Source organism: Anarrhichthys ocellatus, unplaced genomic scaffold, assembly GCF_004355925.1.
Source record: "Anarrhichthys ocellatus isolate YVR2014 unplaced genomic scaffold, GSC_Weel_1.0 scaffold47, whole genome shotgun sequence".
Taxonomy (NCBI): Eukaryota; Metazoa; Chordata; class Actinopteri; order Perciformes; family Anarhichadidae; genus Anarrhichthys; species Anarrhichthys ocellatus.
In genome coordinates, this window is record NW_022280077.1 from 444,377 (window position 1) to 471,661 (window position 27,285).

General features: G+C 42.8%; 1 protein-coding gene across 2 annotated transcripts in view; it reads right to left on the reverse strand.

Annotated features, from left to right (window-relative positions):
• il1rapl1a (interleukin 1 receptor accessory protein-like 1a) overlaps positions 1-27,285 on the reverse strand; it is a 150,697-nt gene that overhangs the window by 7,200 nt on the left and 116,212 nt on the right. For both annotated transcript variants that reach the window (XM_031869395.1, XM_031869396.1), the window contains exons 7-9: positions 7,109-7,241; positions 2,803-2,948; positions 282-428 (exon numbers count right to left, since the gene is read on the reverse strand). In XM_031869395.1, coding sequence (XP_031725255.1) covers positions 282-428; positions 2,803-2,948; positions 7,109-7,241 — 426 coding nt within the window. The remainder of the gene's footprint in view (positions 1-281; positions 429-2,802; positions 2,949-7,108; positions 7,242-27,285) is intronic.

Here is a 27,285-nt window from a genome sequence, read left to right on the forward strand (position 1 = left end):
AACACACACACACACACACACACACACACACACACACACACACACACACACACACACACACACACACACACAATAAATCGTATGCACATGGGTAAAGAAACGGGACCTATTCACATCCATGGAAACAAACCCACACAGGCACATCCACGGTCATCCATGCTCGCGCAACATCGGAATTTGGAAAAGAAAGTCCTGGTGAAAAAAAAAGGTAAGCGCAAATTGTACGTCTTCAGTCAGAAACAGAGCGGGGATTTGTTTGTGATGCTTTGTGCCATCTTTACCTCCATCCACATCCTCACTGCCAAAGTGCCTCCTGTAGAAAAGCATCAGCTCGATCTTGTGGCATTTGTAGAGGAAGATGAGGAAGATGAGCAGCAGCAGGATTGCTCCCAGCCCTCCTGCCAGCTCCACGGTGTACATGAGCTCTGCTGAGGACGACACATGGACCAGAAGATATTTTAAATGGGTGAGACAATCATGGCGCGGAATAGGGAATACACATATCCCTTATGCATACACAAAAACAGACAATTGACTTCTTATTTCTGCAGCGGTATGGACTCACAGGTCATTTCTTTCTGCCCCGTTCCCCTGTTAAACTCACAGGATGAGGCACTTATAGGACACATTTACATTTGTTGGATAACCATCAGTATTTTCAGTGTGAAGCAGCATCAATCTTCAGGGGGAAGAGATGCGAGGCTCATAATGACTTTGGGAAAAATGAGAGGGCACAGTGCAGGGAGACACATGGAGAAAAAAAAAAAAAAAGCCGGATGATGAGAAATTGACTTAATTTATTTAGAGCAGCGCAGCGATGACACAGCTCTGCACTTTGGCTGTAATCCACAGTGGGACTTGTGACAATTCTGGACATGGATGGAGGCATTTTCAAAACAAAAGGCTTCAGTCTACTCATCTCACTCACTCCCCTCTCCATCATACCTCTTCTTGCTTCTCCTACCCCCTCTTTTCTCTCCCATTCATTTATCTTCTCTATCATCTCCTCTCCATCTCCCCAGAGACCCAGCTTGCAGGAAGGATGAGTTATGTGTTGTATGAGAGCAGCATTTACCTGGTTGGCTCAGCTAGAACAGGTCCACCTTATATCTCTGTCACCGTGGACTGGAGCACTGCACGGCTGCCATGGCAACCCCAAAGCAGCCACTACTTTATTACAGATTATGTACACCGCAAATACCTTTACATGTCTTTCTTTCTTTTCAATGCAAGCCATTTTATTTTAATCGTTTTCCTTCCGACACACGAGTGATACTTCATTTCGAGATAATTTCACTCATCAAGAGAAAAGCTAAAACATGTGAGGCTGAGTTAGTGATCCCACCGTATAATAACATTTTTGCACCTGCTGCTGGCGGTAGTTTCGAGAAGGCAAATAAGGGTATTTCCCCAAATGTCAAACTTGTCCTTTAACTTGTAAAGATAGATTATCTGTATCAGTCAGCACATTGCCCTGATGTTTTTTTATTTTTAATCAACAACTAATATCTCAGAAAGACAGCGGTATTATTTTGGCCCAATTTCCTCAAAACTTTAATGCTTTTAACGAACAACCATTCACCACGACGTCCATTCTGCCTTCTCTCTTCCCATCGCTCTCCTCCTCCTGATAAAGAAGGGAAGGCAGCCCGCAGAGACGGTCACATACCTGCTGCAGGGTTTATGATGCATTCAGGGAGGGGAAACATGAAATAAACATCAGAATAATGTGTGAGAAAGAGAGAGAGAGAGAGAGAGAGAGAGAAGGAGAGGGAGAGATGGCTTGACTTGAAGTCTTTCTTAGCATCCCTCTCCTTGGAAATGCTGCTTTGACAGGGAGAGTTAAATGAAGCTGTCTGGCATCTACAAAGACCACTCAAAAGGAATTGGGCCATCTACAAAAGACGGTCACAGAGACAGAGATTAAAGCGGAGAGACAGACAGATAAAGACTTACAATGTAATTGTATGCTGAACTTATTGGCCTGTTGGGAAAAGCTGAGGACCAATTTGCTGTTTAAACAGCCATCAAATTACCCCTCTTTGCAGGGTGACAACCAGTGCGTGAAAAGAGCTTCAGACAAGTCATGCTAGAGAGCCAAAATAGCTACAGAGCTGCTGGAGCACACATAGAGAGGAACGGCGCAACCAAATGGAGCTCAAGCGCAGATGTGTTAACACATGCGTAGATGGGAAAAGAATAATGGACCAACAAAGGACAGACAAAAGGATGCTGTTGCAAACAGTGCTGTAAGGTCTTTGGTTGTCTGAAGTGAGGTACATGAAGTCTTCTAGTGTACAGTGGGTTTATTGAAGCTTCTACCACTGAAAACAATCAGCTGAAAGACGCTAAAACGTTCCGAAGAGTGGAGGGAAACTGCAGTGAGGTGAAAACTCTTTGTGGGTTTCTTGCTGCAAGTGAACCCTTTCACATTATTACAATAGAAATAGTGATTAGTGCCGCATTAACCCCTTTCACTTTAATGAAGCAGCGACTTCTGTGCAGTCAAGTTTTGTTCACAACACGCAGAACTTTATTCTGAAGATACTAAATATGTAAGGCTGACATTTGGGGGAATTTGTTTAAAATAATGCAAAAGACATCTAGAAAACGGAGCAGCAAGGGTTTGAATACTTCATTCATCATACAGCTTCAATGAAGTGTGATGTGTGTCAGAAAGGAAGGGATTAGGTGAATTTTTCCAACCTTAAAGCCACTTTCAGGGAAATGAAATAAAAAAACTGGATGTTGAGGGTTTAACACTCCTCAAGGCTTCAGTGGGAAACGTCAAAGAGCCCTTACCCCGTCTGAAGAGCTGGATGGTAGCTTGGCGACGGCCGTTACCATTTTCCACATAACAGGAATAATTTCCCAGGTCCTCCTCCTCCAAGGAGTCAATAGTCAAGGAAATGGCCACTTCCTGCTCGCCAAGATGCTCCTTGACGATCCTGCAAGACAAACACAAAAAATAACTGAGCACTTCATCTCTGCAACAGTCATTTTGGAAATGAGAGGAGGCTTTCTGTGCTAATGTACAAGAACATGTAATCAGTGCAAACGAATGTGATGGCAAGCGGCGTGAACGTGTCGGGGCGAAAAGAGTTGTGATCCAGAGTGCAGCGATCCCAGAAATGCCCGTGAGCAACGTGTTTCTGTACAACTCTATCGTGATGAAGACCCTTTTGTGTTACTGTAAGTACTTCAAGGCATGTTCATCTCTTCTCTCTGCACTCAAAACATATGAGAAATGAAAATCAATAAGGGCTCTTCCTCGGCGTATGCGGGGAGGATGGGGGGGAATCAAATAATGGCGATCAGAAGAAAATCTTTTTATAGCAGCTGCCATGGTAACAGAGAGAAAGTAATATTCCATAAAGTAAATAAGTGTCCCCCGCTGGGCTGGTTGAGCCTGATGGAGGAGAGAATGGGGAGATAATGCTCCCTCATACCATGGATACACTACTTAGCCAACTTTTGCTGCACCCTCAACACAAATTACACATTGGAGGAAACAAAGTGTAAATGAGAAAGAGATCTCCTCCGTGTGTGTGTGTGTGTATATCAACTGTATGTGTTAATAAGGGCTGTGTTGAGAAGGCGGAGTGGGATGAGGAAAGTGTGTGTGTGTGTGAGTGTGTGCTTGAGTGTGTAGGGGTATAATGACTCTCAAGCTTCTCTCTTCTCTCTCGCCTTCAAGCCGATAAACTGCACATAAGGATGGCTTGTTGGGGAGATTTGGCATCAGTAATTGAAAGTGTATCATGGGCTTTGCGTGGAGAGGCTGAGGCAGTGCTGATGATATTTGTATTTTCAGCTGAGTTTGTTGTGCAATGGGGTTCGGGGGGCCTGGGGTGCTGGGAGAAGTAGGCACGGGGAATAATTCATGTCTCTCCAGGGAGTGGTGGGCACTTTCAAGCCTCCAGTTTCACATTATCACATTATTTGAGACAACGGAGCTCGCTGCCATACAACCTGATGGATAATGACCACCGCTGTTGAACCGGAGTCTCAAAAGGCGACGATGAGGGACCCTAAAGTTAGAGCGGATGGATAACAATGTCCAGGTGATGCGCACCGATAGGGATGGGAGGTGAATGACAGCCCATGACACACTTACAGTACAAACAGCTGGACTGGAAGAGCGAAATTGAACGATGCTTCACGATGCAAGATGTTCCTACAATGGTGAATCAGATGGACTAAGATGTTCAATTGTAAAACTCTCTAAATACTTTTCCTCGGGGTGATTGAGCTTATTGATATTAAGTTAGCCGAATGAGTAAATCGTGAACATATTTTCAACTATGGCCGCTGCAGGCACTTTTTCTTGTCAGTATTTTCTCTCCCTTCCTCACGAGCAAATCCTCTGCGTTTGCAACTTATTCGTTCCTTTTGCATGCGATTTCAGGTACAACTGCAAAACAACCAACTGAATTGGGTCAGCAACAATATCGATCACCTTCTTTATTATGCTGAGCCAGATTTGCTCTGCTAATTTATTAATCTCTGCATGCTATGCTAATGTGCAGTCATCCGTGCTATGATAACAACAATAGCCACGTCCCAGTGGGGCAAATGAGAATTTATGGGCTCGGGCTACTGTAGAAATGAACTCCTCTGAATCAATAGGCTCGGAGTTGGGTCAATAAATGCCTGCAGAAACTCTGTGCCTGTGCCTGTGGTATAAGCGCTCGTCTCTCAGCTCAAGCTCGGCTACTGATGCATTAGTAATAAAGCTAAAGTGTGTGGATGCCAGCCTGAAGACCCTTAGAAAGTTGTCCAATGGATAATCCGAAAAGGTAGACAGCTTGGCTGCAGGGTAAGCACACATTTGCTCATGTTCAGTATCTCCTATCCTTTCTCTCCGTCGCTCCCTGTCTTTGCCCATGGTCCTTAGATCTGCCTGACTTTGTGGAAGCAAAAAGCACAGGGCACAGGCTGGATGTGGAAAAGCTCAGGGTGGCAGCATCAGCAACAGAGCGTGGATGATCAAATACATTATTGATCCGCTGCATGAGATATCAGGATGATTTATTAAAAAGATAACTCCTCAGCCAGTGAGCGGGGGTAATCCTGGTGTCAGGGACTAACAGAGGAAGAGAGAGACAAGACAGACAAAAGAGCAGCGTTGGGGGTTTAAAATGAGATTTGTTTCTGTTGCATGTTCATATCAGTGCACACGCAAACTCCCTATCACAGATGTGTCTTCTTTACTTTCCTCCTAAGTGACTTCTACCATATTTCTTACTCTTTCCATTCCTTTACTATCGGCTCCCTCTCTCTTTCTCTCCCTCTCCCTCCCTTCCCCTCCCCCTCAGCTCCCCGCAGCCCATCTGCATGCCGCTATAGGTGGGTGCAGCGAGGGAGATAGCGATAGTGGCGGCGGTGTGAAAAATGGCAGTTGTTAACCATCTGATAGGGCTGTCTCCCCAGAGCTGCAGCCTCTCCAAACAGCCCTAATGGGAAACATGCACATTGACCAGGGAATGGACTTGTTTAAATGTGTTACAACACTAGGAGGGGAAAAACATGGAAATGGGCTTGTTTTAAATGTCTTAGGGCTCTGAAAGTGAGGCTTGTTGGGCCAATTGTACAATCTTAAATTTAAAGGAGACAGCAAGAGAGGGCAAGTTGGAGAAACTGCTTTTTGTGAGGTGTGTTTATCACTCAGCATATTCATCCTGGGTGCAAAATGTTTCTGAGCACACGTATGTGGGAAATGAGCGTCCTCTTCTGCAGCTGATACACAGAAAAAAAACAAAAAAACAAAAACAAAACATTGCCCATGGAAAGAAATGGTTAGACAGAGAGAAAAAAAACAATTGGTTCCCATGAAACAATTTAAATGGAGACAAAATATACACAATATAATTCACATGAAAACTTCCCAGATTTATTGTCAAAACTCCAGACTACCTTTTCCTCTCAAGAGAAAAACGAATCAAACCCTGCAGTACAATAAGACAGCTAAACTGGCAACAGACTATATAACTGCATGCCATATGGCAATGGATGATTTCCTCTATGACGGGTTTATGTTTGTTTAAGCAAATATCTGTGTTTTCGTTACATGTATTGCCCCCATTAATAATATTTAATACAATACTACCATTTCCCAAGTTGAATTCACACAACATATTTTATCTTCTGAAAATGGAGAGAGAGCAAGAGAAGCAAACCATCAGCCTGAAACTTAGTCACCACCTGCATTCATGTTTATGTTTATTTACAGTAGATGATATTGTCAGAAATGGTAATGCAGCTGCACACAATGAATAGTTTGAAAACTCTGTTTGTTGTGGAACTCAAGGACGCCCCAAAGTCCCCGAGTGGAGTCAGATGCAGAACAACAAAGTTTGAACGCAAGAAACAACAACAAATAAATCAGTTTTCTTTTCCCTATGTACAGGTCTGCGTTTTGTTTTTTTTATCTTGTGGCTTGACTTTTCAACAGCATAGCTGGTAAATGCAATGAGGCATGGGACAAATAATCAATATGAAACTGCAATACAATACACAGGCACCAAAATATGTAAGGATACAGTATAAAGCCATATTGAGGCCACAATGTTCAGAATTCTGAGCTTGTACTCATTGTTTTCTGTGCTGAAAAATGCACTTTATAATGCAGTTAATGAATAGTATTACTGTCACAGCTCAAATTCCCATTTCGGAGGGGGGGGGGGGGGGGGGGGGGCCAGTTCACGTCAATAGATTATCTTGCTTTGTGTGTGATTTCGCAGTCATATTGTTACTGTGCACAGTGCAGCATATCACAAGCTATCCTGTTTCCACCTGCTTGCCAGTGCATTTCCACCCCGTTCTTTAGACAAAAAAGAAAATGAATGAATAATTATTTAAAACATGATTTTAAGTATCTGTGTGATGTTCACACCACAGCAAAATAAATGGAAACCAGCAGCTGCGTGGAAAGCGGCAAATAAATCTCTGGAAAATGGTTGGTTTAGTGTACGCAATTTGGAGTTAATGGGCTAAAACGTGCAAAAACCATCGGTATCGTCCATTTTCCAGTGAATGTATCTACATCTGCTATTAATTCCTCATTAGCGCCATGTCCTGTGGAATCAATTCCAGCAGTGTTCCTTACTTGATGTCGCTTTCCTGGATTCTCTCTTCGTCCAAGTCCTCTATGAACTTCTCTCCCTTCATCCAGTAGATGAGCGGGCTGACGTCACCGCTGTAGCCGAAAAACGCCCGGCAAGTCAGGTTCAAAGCACTTCCTGCAAAGACAGGAGACAACGTGTTGTCATGCTTGATTGTCCTGTAAGGCTTGGGAGTGATGTGCGATTCATGTGCACAACACACACAATATTGTACCACATGTCTGCTCCTTCAAAGTCAGGGACATCAACAGAAGCAGTCATTTGGCTGTTGCATTGACAATTCTTTGTACATATACCGCAAAATTCATGTCAAAAAGTGGTTGCATGAGAGAATATGTAAGTTGAACACTCAATGTCTTCCCTTTTCTCCTTCAAGGGGAAAATGTCAGAAAAAGCTTTGATTTGCGCATGCCAATAGCACACACATACTGTATACTGATCTGAAAGTAAACAGTAATGAACACACGAGGGCACTCAAGAGCTTCTTGCAACCCCCCCTTGAGACCGGCGTCCATGAGAGGAAATAAGGCAAAAGGAAGCGAGAGGAGGCTGACAGTACCATTATTTTATTGAGAGCCGCTGCTGGGTATGAAGACAAGTCAGGAGTCAACAACTGCAGTTTGTTGTGAGTCGATATGTGGAAGAAGAAATGATTGTCACTGAGGAGCCAACATTGTCTTTGTTTTGTGAATTGATGGATTATCTCTTTGGGTCAACAGAGAAGTATCCAGGCAGGAAAGGAAAGGTGATACTTCATGCACCACTTACACATTGCTAGAGAGATTGGACATTCAAACCCGTCGATGAGCTGGTGGTAAAAGTGAAAAATGTAATATTACATGTAGCACTGCTGTGAGCTAATTACAATTGGTATAAAGAGGCCCCTTTTGCCACTCAGGCAAGCCTTTCAGTGTCCATGAACTATGGATGTATTATGGCAGGTGAACATAAAGATAGAGCACTGTTGGCATATTCCAGCATTATGTTTATTTTGCATTCCTCTGAAGTGGCATTCTCAAAAAGGCCCGGCGGCGCAGCAATCCCATGCTGACGCCTCTCGGGGAACCACACAGCAACATGTCAACGACACACAGATGAGGGAGGCTCATCATGCAGCACGTACTGTAAAACTGTGCGGTGGAGGACGCTCTCCTGTTGGGAGAGCCAATGCTGTGTCTGGCTCTGAGGCATGTGATTTGGGAAGCGCTGGGGGAAAGGCATGACGGGGATGGGGCTGAAGGAGACGCTTCTCCCTGTTTCATGGCAGGATCTATGAGCAGGAGTGCAAGGTAAACTGTACTGGTATGGGGCATGTATTCATTAATCCTGCTTAGCATGTGACAGCACCATGGACAGCTCCTGACAGTCAAGTGCAGGGAATAGAAGGTAAACTATAGCACTAAAGTACAGCCCCAAAAATAACTATGTTTGAGAAAGCTCTACTGCATTACATTTTACTTTTGAGGATGATCACTGAGTACCCTCCACTCCGCTAACAACTCTGCTCCTTTCTCTCACATGCCCTAGTTATGACCGGAGGAACACGTGTCTTCAGAGCAAAACAGGCAAGGTTCCTTTTGAAAGAGTGTTGGTGTTTGAACGAAGGACATGTATCCGCCACGCTCTCCCCTGCCCTCGAGCCGGACGCAGCTTCAAAAAGATTCCAGTAGGTCACTCTCAGCACAAGGAAAGTTTTAAGGCGAGCAGGGAAGGAGGACACCCAGGAATGAACTGACGGTATTGTCTGTGAGGAGCAGTGGCTGACATTTCCAAAGTTCAACAGCCACTCTCAGCTTGGTATTTGTGCACAGCCGGGCTTTACAAAGGCTACACGCTGTACCTACAAAATAAGAACCCCTTTGTGCGATTACATTACACACACACATGCACAGGTTGTGGTGCAGCGGCACTTAACTGTATAGTCATACTTATTGGTTTGTGTAGCAAACATGCAATGTAACCATACTGTGCAAAGTACATACTATGTGTCTCTTTGTGTGAGACAGATTCAGCATTTCCCTTTTTCCCCTGTTTATAAATCCCCCCCCCCCCCCCCATGCTGTTAGTTTATCCCGCAGATCAATTGCAAACTAGGAATGTCATGCTGCCGGCAGCCGCTGCCTGGAGAGGAAGTCTCCACTGAGCTCCCTGGGAATCACAGGAAATTGTTGAAGGCCTCATGCTGTCTTATTCTAATCCAAGTGCAGCACTCCCCAAAACTCCCTCACAGACACTTTTGTTGTGGGTCTCCCACCACAACAAACCCCAGTGGGCGGTGTTACACCTTCATTAGTAGCTGTTTTGGAGTTTCATCATCAGCAGATGGAGTATGTTATCATGGATTTGCAGATTTCTCTGAGTAATTTAAGGACTGCTGTTTATAAGGGTGTTTAACCCCCCCCCCCCCCCCCCCACACACACATTATATAGTTCCATTGACTATTCACAAAACATAGACCATGTAAGCCATTCAAGATGTTCTGTCAGCAGCTTTACAGACAAGTCTTTTATAGTGATGGCCTAGAATATTATACATTGGATAAATGGAGGGCAGAGTTGACTGCTACTCCATATACATCTTTATTATGAACAGTATATCCAATCACGTCCTCCACCTATGTTAAACACACCTTCACCTCCCTCTGGAGGCCTCTCTTTATTCCAGGAACATTTCAGTGTTGTAAACACCACCTAAGTTATGTGACATAACACCTATACATTTACAGTGTGCGACTACAGCTGCAGTTTAAATCGGCAAGCTCGAGAGCAATTGAACGTCTGCGTTTGCATTGTTGTTGAGGAAGACGCACAGAAATTAGCCATGACTAATATTTGGCGTGACTCTGCCACTGGCCTCTGAGCCAGCAAACTGCTGTGATGTCAAGTTGGTTGAAGTTTGAGCAGATGGTGGGAAAGGCTATTAACCAGGACTGGAACAATGAGGTGAATAAGTCCTCACACTATCAAGTTAAAGAGGAGGAGCAGCTTTTTAAAATCTGTTCTCTCCTGCTGTCAAACTCCACATCATTATTATTACTATAATTATGATCTAGCATTGTTCCAGAGCAGTTTGTAACCCCTGCTAACTCACAGCAACGGTGTTGACTTGAACTGATCTTGAGGGTGAATTATTACCGAGGAGTTGTTGTTTCTACATGGGTGAGGTGGTAACATACACAGACAGACCCCAGACCAGGCAGACTGTAATCAGTCCTAATGATGTGAGCGTGTGTGCATGTGGAGGAGTTAAGGGCGACCACCGCGGGCATCAAACAGAAGAAACACATACGCGTCTAAAATCCTGGGTAATTAAAGCGCTTATTGGCTGATTTTAAAAGAGGAGTACAGTAAGTTTCAGATAAAAGCATCACGGCCGGCGAGGAAAGCCAAAGAAAGTTAAATTGAGACCTTGGGCTTCAGAGAGGCTTTTAAGAGAACTGCGTGAAGAAAACAAGAACACGCTGAAATATCTGTTCCAGCAGTAGACTCACATCAGAGTGAGTCCTTCTCACGTGGCTTATCATAGGAGGCAGCATTTACAGTTCAACGTATCCTCTCACAATGGCTCCTATGATATCTTATGAAAAGATCCTCTGCAGCAAGCCCCTGCAGTACAGAACCTGTTAAGGCAACAGAACTACTTGGTTAAGTTGAGGAAAAGATTGTGGTTTGGGTTCAAATAACTACTTAACTATGGAATACTTAACAAATAAGCCAACATTGACTTTTGGTCTCACATTGGCTTTTCATAGCTATCATATACGAACAGTTTCTTTTATCCAACCAATAGTCCAAAGCCCAAATATATTCAGCCTACTATCACAAAAGACAAAACAACCTTTAAAATCCTCACATTTAAGAAGCTGGATGTGTAGAAGGTAATGTTTGGCATATAACTATAGTCTTAAATCATTTCTTTCTCTTCTGAAATACATATCTTCACATATATCTGATATTCTTCAGGTAAAAACTCAAAAATTCAAGTCCATCAGATTGTCATTTTTTGAAGTTCACAAATAAATGTGCCGTTGCAAGACTTGGCAAGATGTGGTGTGAAAAATATCCCCCCGCTGACTGAATGTGTGCCTTGTACAGCACAAGAGCATGATTAAGTGTTTCCATGAGTGTGTTTCTTTACGTGTGCACATCTTTGTGTGTCGTTTCTGCCTTCACGGATGCGTGGGTGTGGAACAAATCCATGTAATCTGAATGATTGACATCCTCCCCCTGGCTGAGAGTTGGTCACAGCGCCTAATGGAAATTAGATTTAAGTGTCTCTTATGGTGCTTTCACATCCAACCTGTTTGGTTCGGTTAGAACTTTCTCGGGTCCATTTGCCCGGTTAACTCTGTTTGTTTGTGCTGGTCTGGAACTACTGAACCCGGTTGTGGACCAAACAAGCAAGTCATGTAAAGGTGGGTCTCAGTCTGCCTCCGAGTGGACTCTGGTGCTGTTCGTTTGTGGTGTGAAAGCAAACTATAACTTATCACAGCACATTGGGGCGGGAAAAATAACACCTGAGCGACATACATATGTAAACTGAGTACAGCGTGCAGAGATGAACTGGCATATTAAGAGTTGGTATATTAAACCTTTGTCAACTCCTGTCAAACACATCTTTCTTCTCAAGCAAAGCTTTAAGTGCAGTTGATTTTTTTTGTTCTTCTTTTAGCGAAAATCTACCTTCCAGTTCGTTCAATACTGTCGCGATAGCACCTTCAAAAGAAAGTTCCACATCAGGTGCAGCCATCGGGATGCATTTCAAAAAGGCCTCAACGGCGCTCCTCTTTATGGTCTTCATCTCAAACACGCCTCATATTAGATAAATGGTTGTGATTCGCCCAACACGTCTCAGGTCCAGGGGGAATCTGTCCAAAACGGAGGGGGACCAGACGCATCTGTTATTGCAAAAAAAAAACTTGAGCTTGCAGATTTGTCTGGTTCCCAGGCTAAAACTGTACTGGCTTGAAATTATTTTGATTCACAAGTGATTTTTTTGCAAACATTTAGCAACGTAACTTCATGAGTCACACAAGTTCCATGCCATCAACGCAGGAAAACAGCTAGCCTGGCTCTGTCCCGGGGCGGCTCAGGGTCAGAGGGAAGAGCAGCTTGAATTTGGGGTTGGTGGTTCAATCCCTTGCTACTACTGTCCGTATGTCGAAGTGTCCTTGGGCAAAACACTGAACCCCAAGTCATGAATGGGTTAAACTAAAATGTTCATATATGTACCTGTTTAAGTACAAGTGCCAATAATGTTTCATTTTAAAAAATCTGCCTACTAGCACCTCTAAAGTTCACTAAGTCACACTGTGTATCTCGTTTGTTTGGCCACAATGACTTCCTGGAGTCTTGTCATCACTGTGAGGTTGCAAGTCTAGAAATAATCGCACACATAACCTCCTGTAAGATCAAAAGTTACTACACACAAGATACTATTCTTAAAAATGTGTTGGACAGAGCTGAACCATCAAGCTTTTATGCTAAGCTAAGCTAACTGGCTGGTGTTGTAGCCTTTTATTTTGCATATAAACACGGGAGTAGTATTCATCTTTTCATCTTACTCTTTTTGGGAAATGCGCTTATTCCCCTTTTGCCCAAAATGCCAAAATATTTGTTCAACTGAAAGCAGGTGCAAAAAGGAGGTTTAGACACACACCTTGCACCTACAAGTGCATTCACGTCGAGTAGGAATATAAACAGAAAACCACATCATGCCTTTCCAAAGAATCATAAAAAAAAACTCCAATAAAAAAAACCCACAACATAAATATAAAATACATATATTGTCTCTCTTTATTGCATGGCCAGATGAATGAATGAATAAATGAATGAATAAGTGAGTGATATTTCATGAGAGACCAAGAATGGTGATCGCATTTAGAGAGCCCATAAAATGACGTGTGCTCCAGGGGGTCACGAGTTTGATTTGCATCAACCCTTGGTGCATGTTTAGCGGATTTCACAGTATTTGGGGTAATAAGGCTTCACAGAGCTGGCACTGGGATTCACACAGAGGAATCCTCGACAAGCCAGAGGAGAGGGAAACAAACCTTGCACAGAAAACAGTCTGCAGATGCTGTCCAAACCCAACCCAGCACAGATGCACAGCGCTCAGTGAGATTGACAGATACGCAGACAGAAGGGCAGATGAATGAACCGACAGGCAGGAAAAAGAAACAATAAACCGACATACAAACATGATTATAAATGAACAGACGCGCACATGCACGTCAATGTCATCTCTGTCTCATCTTCCTTTTTTTCCTAGAATCCACTGAATAGACCCGTTGTCTTTCACATGTCACTGCTCGGAGCAGAGTTGGATTGTGCGTTTCTTTGTGCGCGGCAGCCACCACCATATATTATACTTGTAGAATAAGCAACACTCTGTCGTGCTTTTTGAATAAGTCATAGTCGGAGTGTGTTTGATGTTGTATAACACGCTCTGGTCTTCATCACAACCCCGCTGTTCACTTAGTGGTCCATTTTCGAGGCAGGGTGAAGTCTGGCACGAGAAGCGATACAACATGTTGGCGTTGTCTTCACCTTGAAGAGCACTTCGCACATTTGTTTGATTTTCTCGCCCTGCGCAGGTGGAAGCACACAGTGAGTTGGAGGTTTCATGTAAAGCAAGCAAGCTAAGATGTTGGTATATTGTTGAAAAATAAATCACATCTATTCAGCTTCATGAAAACTATCACTCATTATGGACTTTTTCACGGCACCAAAACACAGCTCCGTTTTGTACAAGTTGGAGTTGGTGTGATGAAATCATGCACATCTAAACACCAAAACAACCACGTCATCCCAGTTAAGCTCAATCATTTCGGACAAACACAAAACGCAGGAGATGTTGAGAGTCTGGGGATACGTGGAATGTGAAAAGTTTTCGCGCTCGTCGGTGAAAACATTATTAGAAAATTTAATTAGAAAATAAGTCTCTTATTGACATCCCATCACATCCTCGGGACTGCCTGTTCCTACCAGTCATCACTCTGCGGACTAATCAAAAAACATGAGCTTGCCAAAGGAAACAGATGCGTGCATCATCTCCCCTTTTTCAATCTTGTCTCGGAAAAGCACTGTGGTAATTTTTAAGAGCATGCTTAATTGCAATATGATGTCATACAGCAAGATAAGGATCCCGTCCAGACACATGGGGAGACTCGTAAAAAACAACATGCTTTCAATTTGCTTTAGTCAAACACGGATTTTCCACAAATGTCTTCACTGCATCATTAAAGTTTGTTAGGAGTGTACAGGAAGTTTTCACTTGTGCTCGTGTGATAAGATTCTTGTGCCGTGATGATTGGCTTCAACACTGGCTCCGATGTAAAAAACGATTTTGCCCATATGTGCATGTCTCAAACTCACAGCAGAGCAGACAAATGTGAAAACAGCTTTCTAGTGACAAACACTCAACATACCATCCAAGCTGTACAGTGAAGAACCAACAGCCAAAGGAAGCAACCATAAGAAACACCAATTATTGAGCTTTATCTAAAAGTAATCACTACACTACTCGTTAATAGAGTCACTCGATTATGAGGAATTGCCATTTGTTTTGTCATTGTTTTTGTTTCAATTAAACCAACTGCAGACAAATATTTGGCGACAACACAGCGTTGTGGAATCATATTCAAATTAACCAAATTGAAAACAACCTTATTTGTCTAATTACTTGAAACCTTCTACTAATCATTTAAAAAATGTTATTAACATAATTACATTTTGCTATTTGCCATTTTTAGCTTTGTGTGTAGGTCTGTGCATGTGTCTGTGAGAAAGAGCAAGAGAGAGAGAGAGAGAGAGAGCGAGAGAGGGGAGAAATTGTGTTTGTTAAGATTTCCTGAGGATATCTCTGCAAAAGAATCTGATACAAGTCATGATTCTTCCCCCACAAGGTGTGAAACAAGCATGAAAAAGTGCAGACAGTACTGTGTAATCCTTTTTCTGCACACAGGAAGGATAAGAGAGCGAACAAGACAAGCAATAAATAGACACAGGTGGCTCAAACAACAACATTCCGAGGTATTTCAAACTATTGTGGTACATTGTGGTATATTTGAGATCGTTTTCGATAATTACGGTTATGTGTGCCTGTGAGTGTGTGTGTGTGTGTGTGTGTGTGTGTATGTCTTCTCAGTGTAGCAAAGGGAGGCGCATCCGTCTGCGTGGTTCAAAATGGATGGATCACTTTATGGAATGTGTCAGTGAAGAAATTCCCTAGTGCGTGTGGCATATGATAAGCTTCAGATTCACCCCGCAATCATACAGTGGCACACTTTCACAATGCACACACGCTCGTGTCAAGGGCAGGAGAGTGAGATGAGCTGGAGGGGGGGGGGAGGCAGAGTGGCAAGTGATAACAAAAACCCGAGCATCGAGAAAAGAAAAGACAGCTAGTCAGCGTCAACAACGTCCCCTAGAGGTCCTTTGAAATTGTCATTCTAATCGCTAAAAATATCTGATCCCGCTTCTTCGTCCAGATTCATCTCTCAGTGTGGTGCAGCGGTAGGGTGGGGGGGGGCTGCAGGTTACCATGACGACACCTACTGTGCTGGGTAGGCTCTGCAGGCTCTGTCAGAACCACAAAAATACAGCAAAGACTGCTACTGTGCCACGTTAGGACATCTGTGGCTTTGTGTCCAAGGCGAGCAGCAATCAAAGTCGGCTCTAATTGGAGGAGGGCCAAATCTAAATTCAGGATGCACACGACCAGAAAATACTTGTTTCATCAGGCAACTTCTCCAACATTTGTAGAACAGTTATAGCTGCAAATAAGCCCAACTGCATGTCAAAATGTGGCATTTTCTGTTCATGGCATAGCAGTGAGCTGCTGTGGAATAACGACGGTGGGCTGAACTGATTACTTTTTACTCTGCATTGCGGGGCCGGTGTGAGGTGGGGAACCGGAGGGGGTGAGCGGTACAGTGAAAGAGTGGATTGGAGGATTTGTGAAGAATAAGTGGAGGAATGAGTAAGGGCATGAGAACATGAAAGAGTCGGGGGCCCTCCCCATCAGCCTCTCTCCTGTTCTCCTGTACCGTGCCCTCTCCAGAGACAAGCCCCTAATTACCATTACAAGCCTGAGAGCGTTTAACAGAGGACAATCCTGCTTCTTTTCCTCTCTGTCGCTCCTTCTCCCCGTTTGTTCTGTGGCCCCTGATGATCCATCAGGGAAATGTCAGCCTTTTAATTACCGGTAAAAAAATTAAAGCCTTGGTGAACAGGTAGTTCGCGCCCCCCTTTCCTCTGCTAATCGTCCCTTTTTGATGACATAATAGGTGCAGCGATAGACAGAGGCCCGTTATACCATGAGAGGCACTGTGGGGGATTATGCGATGATGTGATGATGAACTAAATAAACGGTACTTTATCTCTTCCTCATACCTCAGCTATGTCCATATCCCATGACAGTATGAGACGGTGCACCATGGCAGTAGAGATAACATACCTCAACACAGCCGAGCTCAACCATGCTGTTAACCCTTGCCTTTCTAACCTGTCTGGCCTGTACAGTAACCCTGGCTTACTGTAATTCAGACATTTAGATATTACTGCGTCTTGTTCTCTGACAACATGTCTTTGTCACACACGTCTCATCGTCGCTGCAGGCTCCACATCCTCCCTTTCTTTTATGCCTCTTTTATTTTTACACCTGAGGGTTTGGGGACCACTTTCCCCACCGCTGTGGGCTGATGTGAAATCTCTTTTTATGGTCAAAAGGAGAGCAATTTTCCCTCAATGACACTGGGAGTCGTCCTTCTAAACACTGCCTTAAGGAAGCCGCGGGCAAAATTGCCACTGACCAAGAAAATATATTGAAAAGGAAAATATAACGAAAATGACAACATAAAAGAAAATCAAATAGAGAGAGAGAGAGAGAGAGATAGATAAAGATAAGTATGAACATTGCAGTAAAGAGATAAGTGCAGACATGCAGAGCATGAGAGAGAGGGAGCAGTAACTGGCCTCAGTCCAGGGGGCTGGAGGCCAATTAAATGGTGTGATTTGAACACTTGACGAGGAACATCACTTTAACGAATGACCCAAGAGAGCCTGGCTGCAGGCGCTGACCCACTGACCAGAATACCAACTGAGGCCAGACTAACTCAATCAAAGCCAGAGCTCACTAACCGAGATCAGGGCACACCAACCCAGACCCACCACTGCTGGCCCACTTAAAACGGTGGACTTGATCACAGCCCTGTTCACACACTTGTGTAATCTCACTTGTGTTAACAGAAAGGCCCTCTAATCCCTCACTGCTCCGAGCAGAAGTGACACGAGCAAAGCAGGTTTTGTGAAAGATCTTTTAAACGGACTAAACAAAGAATATGATGATCACATGGATATGCATCTTCTTAATAACTATTTTGTCTAAATGCCAATTGGGATGGAAAATCTGATCAGGCAAAGTCAGGATCCCCACTCTTTGAGAGAGATCATTTTCCAGGACATTTCCAGTGATAATCTAACTGGTATGACAGACAGGGAGCGTGTATGTGCCAAACACACAGTTTGTCTGGTATATTACCTTTCAAGAAAACAAAGAGGAAATGTACACAAACACCATTACTTTCTAAATAAAGTCATTGTTAAACTAGACATTTTTTTGTTTACCTTTTCCTTTGAAACATTTAAAAAGAGTACCCTCATCTAATTAATGCCTACTCAAGCAAAATGTAATCTCATTTAGGTTGTCAGATCTGTGACCATAACAATTATTGACATTTGTTTTATCTGCTCCCCAAATGCCTTTGTTGGAGTGTTATCTATATGGATTCAATTAATTATGGCTGTTTTGTTATTGTTGTTCATGTAATTAAAGATGTTACGTTAGTTTTTTCTGTGATCAGTTTAGGCTAATCATAGCAGTGGGAAACTCTAACATTTCCATTTCAAGCTTTATTTTCGAGTCTTCAATGTTTCTCACGTTTATTCATTAAAGCTGCAAGTTTTAAATATCTCAACTTTGTGTTTCCGAGGAATTTTGCCCATGAGCCTCAGCTGCTGTTGATATAAAGATGAAGTCATGAATCCAAACTGCTTATTGGATCTTTAGTTTACACCCGTTTTCTGCTAATTTACTGTTGGACTAATAGTTATAATGAATTTATCTATGAACACTCCTGATGTGGACTTAGTTAGTTTTTACTTCTTCCTGACATGACAATCTAATCTGATACTTTGTTTATAGTTTTGAGAATCCATTTTCCTGTGACAAATTCATTTTCTTATATTTCTCTTCTTTTTCTGATTTCCCATTTGTTGTCCATCACTGTTTACACCGTTCCACAACTGCTCACACAAAAACGTCCAAGGCCAGCTTCTGTCCTCTCCCCTTATTTGAACTAACATTGTTTATCGCTCCCTGTGTACGTGCACCTGCATTCATAGTGAACACAGAGCAGCTGATTGCAGCAGAGGGTCAGAGATGTATTTTGGTTCAGTATGAATGAGTAAATCTGCAACAACAGTTGTGTGAATGTCATTGTGGAGCTACATGTTCCGATGCATGTTCAGTGTATGATTAATGCAACTTAAATAAAGCATACGTACCAATAACTGTGGGATTTAAATTATTAACAATCATGCTTATGAAACCATGTCACAGCTGAGGCTTTTGTTTCTGATGGCACTCCCCAGAATTCACAACAATAGAGAGATATTTAAACAGAAATAGAGTAGATCAAACCAATCTGGACTACAAGAAAAGTGCCTCAAAAAACATGAAGGTAACTTATGCTAATTTGCAGTTTAATAGCGACAAGACTTGCTCAGGCCAGTCGTACCTAAATGTAATAATTTTATGCACAAATTGTGATATATTTTTTTTGCAGACCCTCTGGAGCTTTATACACACCCCTGGCTTTACACTCATACTCCGTCTTGAGAATAGCAGATCTAAGGAATTAATTCACTATTTCTCTTTCATCTCCTTTCTTTATGCAAGAGATCACATATCCTCACTTCCTGAACACAGAGACCCTCTGGATCTCTTCTTTTTCCTCCAGATATGTCGCCCCTCCACTTTGCGGCTAACCTTTTTCTGCTGGGTAGCTATATTGCCATTTCCTCCCAACCAAAGCTTTGGCTTATCTTCTGATTCAGAACATCACTCCAACCCCCCTTGGCCTGTTCTTTTTTTTTTTTTCTCATCACCTGCCTTCTCCTTCTTTTACAGTACATCCCTCCACAGACACACACACACACACACACACACACACACACACACACACACACAGAGCCCTTCTCCTTTCTATGACACAAAGGGGTGCCCGCCCCTCTTCACCTCCCCCCCACACCTCTGCGTCTTATCGCACCTCCAGCCACCACCTCGCTGCTCTCTCCCTCTGGTTTTGGTACCTGACCCTCAAATCTCAACACAGCACTTCAGCCAGTTTCAATTGAGGCCCGAGACGGACACATAAGCCTCGCTACCCCTCTTTCCTATCTTTTCCTCACTCTTACCCTGCGCCCCCCCCCCTGTCATCTCGTTTTCTCCCCTGTTTCAATTTCTGGCTCCCCTCCATCATGTCGCCATCACCCAACCCACCAAGAGCATGTCCGGCAAAGTCAGTAACTTTGAGTGGGAGTGCAGATTGAGCTCCAGCCGCGGGAGGCCTATGTGTTGATAAATCTAAATCAAGGCTGACAAATGACTTGTGCCAAGTGGGCTGGAGACACTGGGACTGGGGCACAGGGGAACACAGAAATGTTTACACACTAACACAGGCTGATGATGTCCCCTGCTACTTGCAAAGCGCTGGGATGATTTTACTCTGGCAAAATACCTGTGGGAACTGAGCGGAGCTGCTTCTCAGGATGACTTTCAGCCAATCAGAGTGGCGGTGAGGGAGCTAGGAAACAGGCTAGTGTGTTAATTACCGCAATGATTTCCTGTGAGAAGCAGGCTGTGTTTGATTTGCGTGTGTATTTGCATGTGTGAGTGTGTGAGTGTGTGTGTGTGTCTACCTACAGAATATAGTATATGCTCCATCATGCCAAAAAAGAGAGTTCAGCATCAATCAGGGCCCCCTTGTCTCCAGAGGAGATTAAATAAGACGCACTGCACGAATCCTTTCAGTGATGACTCATCACTCATTTTCTGTCACTTTGACCATAACCTTAAGTTCTGCTGCGCTGTTGCCGTAATGAAATCAGGTTATCTGGCATAAATCTTACAGAGCATCCTCTCGATGCACCAAACTTGCCTGGACCCTATTTTGAACACATCAAAACGCAATACATCATGTCCTATTTTCACTTTTCTCCTTTCGTCCCTGAGGACCATTACTTTAAAAGAATATAACTGGGATCTGGTTTCTATAGTAACAAAGCAGACAGAGCAGAAAGAACAGGGCTTTCAAGTGTTACCAGAAGACTAAGACGTTGTGTGTGAATGCAGAAACGCATGCAAACAGACAAACTGTTTGACTGTAAGGTAAAACCAACTGGTTAACCCAACCAGGCAGTATGACGTGTCCGAAATACTGCATGTGTAAAGGACGGTGTGTGACATAAGCATTCACAATCTTTTGAACAATGTCCTGTATTCAGTCATCCTTCTGTGACGATTAAAAACCAGCTCTGTATTGTTCACCAAAGTGTGTATTAGTGATAGCCATCCATCAAGTCTTGTACAAACTCTTTGTTCTATAAAGCAGTTTATTTTCTATCATACATTTAATGGTTTCTCACCCTGAGAGTAATTAACATATTCTTTATTAATGACTTGGGTGTTACGCACTATTAGCTTAATTTCAAAGACAGATTTTTAACTCACTCATTTCATTTACAGGCTTCTGGCAGATTCAATACATGCCTTAGATAGGGATAGCATGTATTATACTATATACATTCGAACTGTTTTTATTGTAATTAAAAGAAAACAGATAACAAATATCTCTCCATGAATTGGCAGAGGAGATCTGGACATTCTGATCTTTAGTTCTGCGAAGAAATGCAACAATAATAACTTAATTATCAAGTTTCACTTCTGTTTTTAATTTTATTTAATTTACATTTGATATCAAAATATTTTTTAAATATTCCACCTGTGCTCCCATCATGCTTTGTACAAAGTTTCCATGGAGTCAACCTGAGCCCTGATTATTATAGCTTTTATTTTTTTTTAATATTTTGGTGAATCTTACCTTTATCCTCCGTGGACATTGGAGAAACTGGATAGAGTACGTTTGCTGATTCTAGCAGTACAGTATGTGTATGATATCTGTGTGTGTACATATTTTGACTGAATTATTATAGTTTTGTGAATCATTTTTGACAGAAATGATGTCAACAGGTAGCATTCAAAGGGTTAAATAAGAGGCTCAAAGTGAATCTACTCTAAATATTAAAACCCAGGAACGTGCATCTTCAGAGATAAATAACTGCACAGTGCAACACACACACTCACACCCACACATATCACAATGTGCAATCTTTAAATGATAAATAAGGTCCACTCCATCACTAAACTATAGAGCAGCCTACATTTATCCATGGTCCGCTGGGCTCAGGGAAAGTGTGAGTGATTATTCTATGTGTGACAACAGAAGCTGTGCCTTATGGTGGACTCTAATTGATTCCATATAGAGACAGGTATTACCAGTGAGGCAGCGTGGTAATTCATTTCAGAGACAAGTGGTCCTGAGATACTCTCAGAAATATACATAGCCAGCAATCATGGCTGTGTGCCTTTGTGTGTGTGCCTAAATATTAAATGTGCATAATACAATGTATGCTCGGGTCACATTTGAACAATTATTTCCTCTGCAAATATGTCTCGAAGTGAGGCAGGTTCAGCTGGGACACACACACACACACACACACACACACACACACACACACACACACACACACACACGAGTTTGCTACAAATTCTGCTGACTCACATAATATCTTTAGATTAGTAAAAAAATGTTAGTTGAGAATATAAAAAAAGTCTGATATCTGACAGCTTTCCATGACCCTCAGGCAGAGATGAATCAGCTTTTAAAGAGAGTCGGATGTGAAACTCTCTTCAAAGCTCGCCTACTAACTCCTTGTTAAAATCCCTGACAAGCAAACACTGTTCTCTCCAGCTCTGTCCTCAAACAAAACAGAAATAAACAATCTTTCAAATCCCACATATTATTGTAGATTCAGTTTAATTATATCAAGACATTCTCATAATGACTGAGGCCTTGCACGGGTGGGCAGTGGTGGAGGCCTTTCTCCACAAAGCCAGCCTTCCAATGACTTTGGATATGATTACAGAACATAGTGTTAAATGTATTTTACTGTACGTGACCACCAATGTCCCTCTGGGAGAGCAAACGGCTGAGATTATAATGAAGAAAGTGTGCACTCTGATTTCCAACAGCGGGTCCATGTGTTCATGGTGGCTTTAATTGTGGTTTTAATAATCATCCTCAAAGCTCATTGAATAAATACAGAGCAGAACACAAAGACAGCACCACATCCAGGCTAGGATGGGAGCAAAGACTGTAACAATGAGTGGTTTGAGAGGAGAAATACAACCTGTTTCATTCAAATTAAAAACATTCAATTAATAAAATAAATACATACTAAGTGACCACCGACTGGATACTAAGACAGGTCACGGCAGAAAAGCTGTTCAAGCTGAAACAGAGTAACAAGCTAACTGGCTATTTTTTTAGAATCCATCTAACTTTTAATGAACATGTCTTTAAATTTGAGTCGGAGTTTGACACTGCGATGCAGATCGACCTGAGCTGATGGATGGCCTACAGTATCTGCAGTATTCATGAGCACATACAGAGATGTGGAAACCAAATAGGAGAAGATGAATGAAAGACACGGGCAGAAGGGAAATATCTAGAAGTATTTAGCTCGTGCCAACCTCCTGTTCATGAGCAGGGTGCGGGAGATATGTTAATGACAAGGGTCCAAATTCATATGAAACGCTGATGAGCACAATGTCAGACAATTCCTATAGTCTCACATTGTCCGCGTCTGCTTTCCCTCTCCTGTCATCTCAAACCCTGTCCTGCAGTAACCCCTGTGTTCTTGACCATTCCCCATCAACCGACCTCCCTTGCCCATCCATTCCCACCTCCCCAGTAGCATATACACATGTACCATCCCACTTAGAGTAATGCCCCGTGGGATAGGCGGAGAGGAGGACTTAATGCTCATGTTAATTACTCCAGTGGATGCTGTTGGGAAGTTGTTTTTAGCTTTAAGTCACATCTCTAAAACTTTAGCAAAGCAGCTATGTCGTCATAATCAACCCAACTGATGGCCAAAGCTATTAAACCCTGCATGAACCCTGCACCCTTAGTAGCTTTGAGTGGGCCAATGGTTCAGTGTTTTCATTATTTCTAACAAACCCTCTGCTGCTAGCTCACACCCACCACAGATGTAAATGGTAAACTTTGTAATTACTACAAGACGTCATGCTATCAAATCTGTGATCACACAAATGACAACTGGAGGCGTTTTAGTCTAAGAAACCTGGGACTGTATCAGAGATGAAAGGGTGAAAGTAGAAACAGGTGAAAGATGCCATGAAGCAGGATCTTGGTTAGATAAATAAGAATGGCTTGAGGCACTACTGAACATAAAACCTCTGCTTGTTTGTCTGTATTTTGTGATCCTTTGATTGATCTTGTTGTGGCGGAAAAAAACACAACTCTTTGGTCCTTGAACTGGTGGCAAAGCTATACACATTTACATGCCAATGGCTTGAAGCAGAAAAAAAATCAATGAATTTCAAAATAAAGTTCCTCTGAAGTTCAACATCAGCCATCCAATGTCACTGCAGAACAGGACATTTCACAGATACCTCTCTTGTTCAAGGCAGGAGTTAAGATGCAAATGAGTCTAACGGCATGCAGCTCCAAATGCAGGCCGGGGGGGGGGGGGGGGGGGGGGGGGGCGGCGAAGCGCCCGTTCATCCTAAAACGCACACCAGAAAACATACAACAAACATGCAAGGCACACACTACGATCTGACTCCCTCTCCCACACTATTCGATGCTTTGCTTCTGCCACTCGCTCCCACTCTTATTCTCCTTCCTCGTTCCCATCATATTAACTGCGGGCATTTAGACTGTGTGGAATCCTTGCCGCAGTACTCTCTCAGAATGCTAATATGCCGGGCTGATGTGGGTCAGGACTTAATCCTGTAGAAATGATTATCGCTGGAACTTCTCCTGTAGGATATCATTACCATTCTGTACTTTTCCACCGCACTGCAATCATTCCCACTACGAAAACCACATCACTGCGGAGAAACGGGAACAATCAAAATGAAAATGATATGTTTTAGCATCCAACTGGGGAATATTGTTTCCCTTTGTGTGTGCATTTGCAGATTGCATTTGTGTGTGTGTGTGTGTGTGTGTGTGTGTGTGTGTGTGTAGATATGCGTATGCGTTTATGTGGCCATGTACTGTATATGCAACATGCATATAATGTAGATGTAGTTTGAAAAACAATTGGCACACTTGATCCACTCTGATACAACTTGTTATGGTGCTAAATCACTGAGCAGATTGGGCATGTGAGACTGTGAGTAACTTTCCATTTATTTAGATTGTTTTTTTTACATTATAGTGTAGCTAATCACTTCAGGAGAACAATACTTTTTTTTACGACTATCACAAAAACCAAGTCAGCTACAGCTTTGTGGTAGGAGTGAGACCAGGCGGGACACCAAGGTGGATCCTCGTCCGCAGAGAGTGCAAGTTGAGCAATTCATTTAACCAAAATGTGCACGATTTGGCATATGAACCATAAAAGGGCACTGGTGGCCTAAAGGTAAAGGGAAGCCGGCTTGTGACCGGAAGGTTGCTGGTTTCCCTGACCGGCAGGATGAATCTGGGCGAGGAAAGAGAAATAGCAGCACTTTCTCCTCCCTCGTTACCACCACTGAGGTGCCCTTAAACCCAACTGCTGCTCAGGGTGATACTGCAGAGGAGAGCTGGGCTTCTCACGGTGAATCTTCCCCATTAAATAAAGGTGAAAAACAAAATCACCTTAAGTTGTCCGGTAACATTAGGTCCACTAGTTTAGCTGCCCTGCTTTTTACACTGTGATACAGTGTCTTTATTGGCTGGCATAGTGCCAGTGTCCCACAATCCCACAGGAGGATTTGAATGATGTGGCTGCGGAGAAAGATGTGAAGGCATGCATCGAGTAAATGGACAATCCATCAAACAAAAGCGATGATTCTTTTATCAGGCGTGGCAGTGTGCGGCTGTTGGCATGTGTGTTTGTCTCCTTGTGTGTGTGCTCACCAGCGCCTGTGCGTGCTGTTAATTCCCATAGGTGAAAAGCCAAGCTACCTGCAGAGAATGGGGAATCTGGGTAATGGAAAAGGTATTTGTTTCACAAATAGAGTTAAGCCAAAAGGGAATACCTTTGTTATATTGGAAATTGCATGAGTGCATGCATGAACAACCACACATAGAAGAAGAGAGAGCCAAACAGAGACAGAGACAGCATTAGACGGTAATGTGCTGATGCAATGCCCGTATATAGAGGAAAAATACAGACTGTATACAATGTGGATTTAGGCTCGGTGCCGTCACCTGTAGGTTTCTAAAGAGCTGTTGGGAAGCTTGGTCGTCGCCATCCTGGCAGTAACTCCCGGCTACTTCAAAAATGGGCAAAGAGGTGGATTGTTGGTAGAGCTGAGGCGGGACCAGGAGACACAGCAGAGCAGACAGCTAGCAGCCTGGTATACACATATATACATATATATATATATATATATATATACCTGGTACGGCACCCACCTGTCACTTAAAGTGGCAGGCCATGCCTTTAACTATAAACAACTTGACGTCTTAATATAATTGAAACTGCAATCATGAAGCAAGGCCTAGCATATTGGAGATATGCTTACTCTTAAATTACCTTTTATTTAATCATCAATCAACTGTAAGAGAAAGACGTATAGTTTTTATACGTCTTTCTCAATTTATTTTGAATACTCTGAGGAAAAGCAACATGGAGGTAAACTGCTGCACTACAAATAAGGTAAACTTTGATACATTTGTCTCAGATTAGGGTTGCAAATTAAAGTATAAATGATGACTACTTATTCACCACTTAGGTACAGCGGACAAAAAGAAACCTCAAACTTTACTCTGATAACGGGAATCACAAAAGAGGGAGAGATACATTGAATGGGTGATTGAGCTGGTGGGAGAAAATAAAGGCAACAGTCCAGAACCAACTAACGGCAACGAGTGTGATGAGGAGGAACACCGCGAAACAGTGAAAGTGACAGATTTCTTGTGAAACAAGGCGTGATCTGGAGGGCCTGTTCTGGTGAAGAGAACAAGAGATGAGGTCGGAGGAGTCTGGCTTCACTTGCACATACGTAAAGGTGACTAATTCTCTAATTTTCCAGTTGAAGACAAAGTTGTAATGGCCCTATAGCCGAACTCTGATCAAGTCGACTTTAGCCCCACATTACGCTCCACGCGACCCACAGCTGTTCTCAGTCTGCCTCACTCTCAAAGGTCACGCAAGAAACTGCCAACACTCAAAAGGTCATGTTATCTCTAATGGGGGAGTGCATGCGATTACAGAAAGCCACTGCGCAGCGGACAAGTTAAGTAAGAAAAGGAGAGAAAGGAGATTAAAATAGAAGCAATTTAGTAGAGTGAAGTTTTATGCTCGATAGTTATTGTGTGCCTCGGAACACCTCGTATAGAAAAGGCCAGGAGGAGCTGAGATAGAGGATGTAGAATAAAGTAGAAATACCCAGACGATAACAATGTTCTCATCCAAACAGAGGGGGCAATTATTTGTTCTAATCATTTTTAACAAGCTATGCAAGAAGATGTTGGGTGCTGCGGTTACAGCTATAGGAAGGAAAGAGAACAATGTGGAAAATGAGTTGCAAACTATGTGCCAAAGTGCCTCTAAGTAAGTCATTTAAAAAAAGAGTTAAAAAATAAAATCAATAAATAATTGAAATTCAGAGTGTTTGCATTGCAAGTGGCATTTTTTAATTCACTTTTTACCCAGATTTTTGCATAAAGAATTAAAAAGGAAAAGATGAGCCCAATCTATAAAGCCCATACACCGTCAACTGACAAACGAAGATGTGGAGGATTAACGTGAAAGAGTCAAATTCAAACAAACTCTGCTGGCTGTTATAGCGGCA